This window comes from Antrostomus carolinensis, unplaced genomic scaffold, assembly GCF_000700745.2.
Source record: "Antrostomus carolinensis isolate BGI_N321 unplaced genomic scaffold, ASM70074v2 scaffold2770, whole genome shotgun sequence".
Classification (NCBI taxonomy): domain Eukaryota; kingdom Metazoa; phylum Chordata; class Aves; order Caprimulgiformes; family Caprimulgidae; genus Antrostomus; species Antrostomus carolinensis.
Window position 1 is genome coordinate 14,697 of NW_010287541.1, and position 4,740 is coordinate 19,436.

Genomic DNA, 4,740 nt, shown 5'->3' on the forward strand with positions numbered 1-4,740 from the left:
TTTTAATAGAGAAACAAACAGCACTTACATTATGCTTATCAGAATGAATTTAAAGTAATACTCTGCAAAATGGACATTTTTCCACAGAAATGGGGAATGTGATGAACTGTTAAGGAGAAAAATTGTCAAAACAACTTCTGCAGGTTACCAGGGATCAAAAGTTTCCTGTTTCCAGACCCAGATGTATTGATCCAGACTAAGCTGTCTCACTCTATGCCTTTCTACAAAACTTGAATAAAGTACATAGGGTAAGTTTTCTTAAAGATGGAGAAATGCACTGCATCATATTAATATTAAACTGTAAATGGACAGGAAAATTTTCTGGGCAGGGACATTATCTAATAGTTTTATAAAGTGCTGTGTACATTCAGAGTGCTATATAACACTACTTTATATACAGCAAGAAAAAAATCACTGCAGTTTTCCTTTGGCTTGTTAATGTGCTCACCCTTCTAGCCTGTCTCCTGCTTTAGAGATGATTAACTAAATCCCCACCATGTCATACAGTTAAGGAAAATTCAAAGACTGGGTGGGGCATGACAAAGGCTACGTGGAGTCGGTTCTTTGCTCACCCAAACTTGGATGGGCTCAGTTCTCCTTCCCCATCTTTGCTTTCATCGGCTCTTCTGTGTTATTTCTGCCTTCCCTTCTCCTTTCCCGAATGGCGGTGTGGTGTCAGTTCTGCTTCCCCTTCTCCTCTCTACCCCAAGGCAGTGTGGTGTCAGTTTCTGCTGCTCCCTTCAACATTCCCTCCCCACCCCAAGGAGCTGGCATTGGTCCTTCTCAACACACACTGGTTACAAACACAGCAAACTTCAAATAAGGGAAAAAAAAAATTAAAATAAAATAAAAAAACAAAACAAAACCTCAGCGATATGGCACCTAAACTCCAAAATAAAACACTGGAAACAAAAGCACAAACTTGTCCTCCATCCGAAGCAGGATTCTCAGCAGAGGCTGCAGCCGAATCTTCGGGGGAAGATGCGCCAGATAGAAGGCATGGATCAGCTTCCAGGACTGTAAAAACACAGCCTTAGGGCTTCGAATCACTAAGTGCGCTCCTCTCCAACTTACCAGAAGATCCTTCTCACTCCAGTCCCGGAGGGGAGGGGCGCTCAGTATGGCTTGCTGTCATTCTTAGAGCGCTTGAGCTGTACTTTCAGACGCTTCATGCCAATCTGAAAGCCGTTCATTGACTGAATGGCAGCCTGTGCAGAGACAGGATTGTCGTAACTTACGAAACCTGAAGAAAGGAAAACATGTCATTACACCATGCCAAAGCTGTCCAGAACAGCTACTCACAACTGGAAATGCAGGTACTCACAAGGCAAGAGAGGCTTGCATGAAATGCCATTTTCAGAAGCTCACAACTGTTTTAGACTCTTCATAAAAACTTCTTACTAAAGGCTTAGAGCAAAGCATTGCTTTCTGACGTATGGAACTTCAGCCAAAAGAAATACAAAGCTCAGGAAATTAAAATAACATTTTCTAATCTTCCAACAAAAATGACTGCTAGTGTTTCTTTTCTAAGAACTCATACCTGGGAGAAAAATAAACCTGCAAACTGGGAACCTATATATAAAAGCTCATTAAACGTACAAGACTGAAATCACCCTCTTGGCATTATGGGAGTAGTTTTGTTTGGAGTGAAGTAGCTGTCAAAGCAGTGTGGCACCTGTACCACTATTATGTTTAGGTTTCTCTAGGATGAAAAGAAAAGTTGTGTATCATTCCAGCAAAAGTATATCCTCAAAATCAACTTCTCCAGGGCTTTGAAGGAACCCATTTTAACTCCAGTCAATGGCTGGCATCACTGCCTGGGGAGATCATCCCACATGCAGGTGTTACAGCCTGATGCTCAGCAAATTTTTGTGTTCTCACGGAGCATCAGCCTGTCTACATCTTTTGGCTCAAATACTAAAAAATACAGGATATTATGTAGGCACAAAGCTATCGAAACCATAAAGGCAGGCTCATCTCCTATTCCATTACAAGAAATCTCCATCTATCGTAACAGTCACGAGAGCTTACAGCTCTACAAAAACACTCCAACTGCTTGCAATGGGGTTTCAAAGTGAGGAAAATAAAACAGTGAATGGTTTTATTACACAGTTATATACACAAGCTAAGGAAGAACACACTCTTTGCTCTTTTGGCATCACAGACTTTAGCAGTTAACTGAAAAAAAAAAAATCTATTTGGCTAGTAACAGCAGCAGAACAAGTTGATCTACAGTTTTAGGATACACTTCCCACTGTGATGTGTGTCTCATCTAAATATGTGATAAGCAGAGCAAAATTATAGTAACAGATGCGACCAAACTTAGGTAGTAAATAACAGCTGAAATGGTTTTACTATTACAAAGTTCTCAAGAATTAGGAGGCAGCTTTAAAATTTGCCTTCAGAGCATTTACAGAACATCAGAGCCAAATGCTGCTGTACTATATGGCAGTCATAATAATTCTATATAAAAATATTAAAAGAAAAGATTCATAATGATAATGTAGTAAGTAGTATATACAGCTACATAAACAATGACTGAAAAGACAGAAAGGAGGAAGATGAGGAACTATACTATGATCACAGTCCGCAAACACGAATCATAGTGAATTATCTAGGGCCCTAACAGTAAAATAGAATCACTGAATTGTTTTAGTTGGAAAAGATAACCTCCTCTCACGCAGTTGTGGAAAGTGACAAGGTGAGGCATAATAGTCCAAAATGAGGAAAACCAAAAAGTCACAATGAAAATAAGGAAAATATGGTTCATTGGTAGAAGAATTGGGATTATTTGATTCATTTTTTTTAGGGATATAGAGAAAGAGTCACTACTTGACTTAAAAGCTAGACTAGACAATATACTGGAAAAGAGGTTATTAGAAAGAAGCCACCATTCTACAGGTAATGATTAGACCCAACGTACCAAAACACTTGCTTAGATTGGTCTGCTTGTCAATGAAAACCTTGGCAGAGACGACATTTCCAAATGGCATGAACATCTGCAGCAGATCCTGATCCCCAAACTCCTGGGGGAGGTGGTAGATGAACAGATTGGCTCCCTCTGGACCTTCAAACAACAAGCAGGAATATAAATTCAGAAAGAACATGGATAATATAGGCCCACTTCACAAAAATAGGTGAAAGCGCCATTCAAACCAAATTTTCTAGATAAAACAATGAAACTGCTGTTGGCACTTCCATGGAGTACTTGATTCCAGAATAAATCAGCATGACCCTTTCCTGGGATTGATAATTCTAATAATTCTAGTTCTTTCGCATCATTTTCGCTTGTAATTTCTACATTGTCCAAAACTGCTTCACAGATCTTTGCTGTAATGAAAGCTAAACAGTAAGTCTGAGCTGACTAAACCAAAAATGGCTGTGCAGAGCTTGTGGCCCAAAGCAACTAAGTAAATCTCAATACAAAAGACAAGGAAACACATTACTTTTAATCTGGCAGATTATTTTCTAAATGTTCTACATTCTGCTGAAAACTTACTCCTACATTCTTTAGTACTTTACACTACATGTTAAACTGATTCTGAATTTGAAGAGTGACAAGACTGGCATTAAGTATCTGTGGGAAGAGGTGAAGGACCAAGAAAACAAAATTAACAAAACCACAACTGGTTCTCTGACAGTGGGATGTATCAGGCTGCAGACTCATACTCTCCTGTCCTCCAAGGAAACATAGGAGTACAGTTACTAAGCATTTAAGACTAGACAAATCCTGGGAGAAACCTCACGTATAAAAACTACTTTGGACAGCCCTTAACAGAGGGCTGAAAACTTCACAGATTTCTCTTCTTATCTTCAGTAACTCTAGGATTCTAAAAAATGTCACCAAATAAAGGCTCTTCAGACAAGGTATCTGCAAGGGCGGAGCTTGCCCTCTGAAAACTCCTCTCAAGTTGTTTCTGTGACATTCTGCTTACCTTCTTTTTGACTTCCTGCTGCACCAATACTCTGCTGCGTTAAGAGACTCTGGTTATAGAGTGTGGGCAACGCAGCAGCAGCATATTGCTGGATTCCAGAATAAGCCTGCGTGAGGGCTTCCATTGTGCTACCTGTCCCATTTGAGAGACCACCACTGCCAAGTCCTCCATTTAAGGCTGCCATTCCTGTATAAAAAAGGGGAAATAAAGATGACTTGAGTACTTCCACTGAACCAGATCTATTACCTTTCAAATACTCTGCACTATTACAAGAAGTCAGGGAGCAGAAAAAAACCCCCACAGAACTAGCACAGCCTGAGGAATGATCATCAGTTGCTCCCCTAGCCCACCACAACACATAGCTTACCTGCTAAAGAGCTAACGTTGAGGCCTGCTGTAGCCCCTGCCAGCGTCTGCAATGCTCCAAGAGAAGCCATTGGATTAACAGAAGAGCTGCTACTGGAGCTAGGTGAGGAACCTGCTATTAAAAAGAAATAATTAAACTTCAAGCAATATTTTTTTGGTCCTGATAATGCAACTTCTTCATTAAGTTATTTCTGTAGAAAAGGCTAGTAAGGAACAGATCAAGGTGACACAGGATACTTTAGGTAAAATAATCCCAAACCCATACAACTTGATTGATCATACTGCTTGTATCTTCTAATCCCTTCCTATGTTTCTGAAAAATTTCTACTTCATCTAACACCTACTCTTTGTAGCAATAACGATTTTATTAAGTGTAAGACACCTCATATACAAGGTTAGCTAAACTTTGTACCTCACCACAAGGTGACCAGCAACAACA

General features: G+C 39.8%; 1 protein-coding gene across 3 annotated transcripts in view; it reads right to left on the bottom strand.

Moving 5' to 3' along the window:
* Positions 1 to 867: 867 nt before the first annotated feature.
* The window catches only part of CELF1 (CUGBP Elav-like family member 1), a 22,326-nt gene continuing 18,453 nt past the window's right edge, over positions 868 to 4,740 (bottom strand). For 2 of the 3 annotated variants that reach the window (XM_010163184.1, XM_010163160.1), the window contains exons 10-13: positions 4,303 to 4,413; positions 3,936 to 4,121; positions 2,924 to 3,067; positions 868 to 1,243 (exon numbers count right to left, since the gene is read on the bottom strand). In XM_010163184.1, coding sequence (XP_010161486.1) covers positions 1,116 to 1,243; positions 2,924 to 3,067; positions 3,936 to 4,121; positions 4,303 to 4,413 — 569 coding nt within the window. In that variant the 3' untranslated portion in view covers positions 868 to 1,115. Of the gene's footprint in view, positions 1,244 to 2,923; positions 3,068 to 3,935; positions 4,122 to 4,302; positions 4,417 to 4,740 lie in introns of all 3 variants that reach the window. The other variant, XM_029083769.1, reaches the window with a different exon arrangement.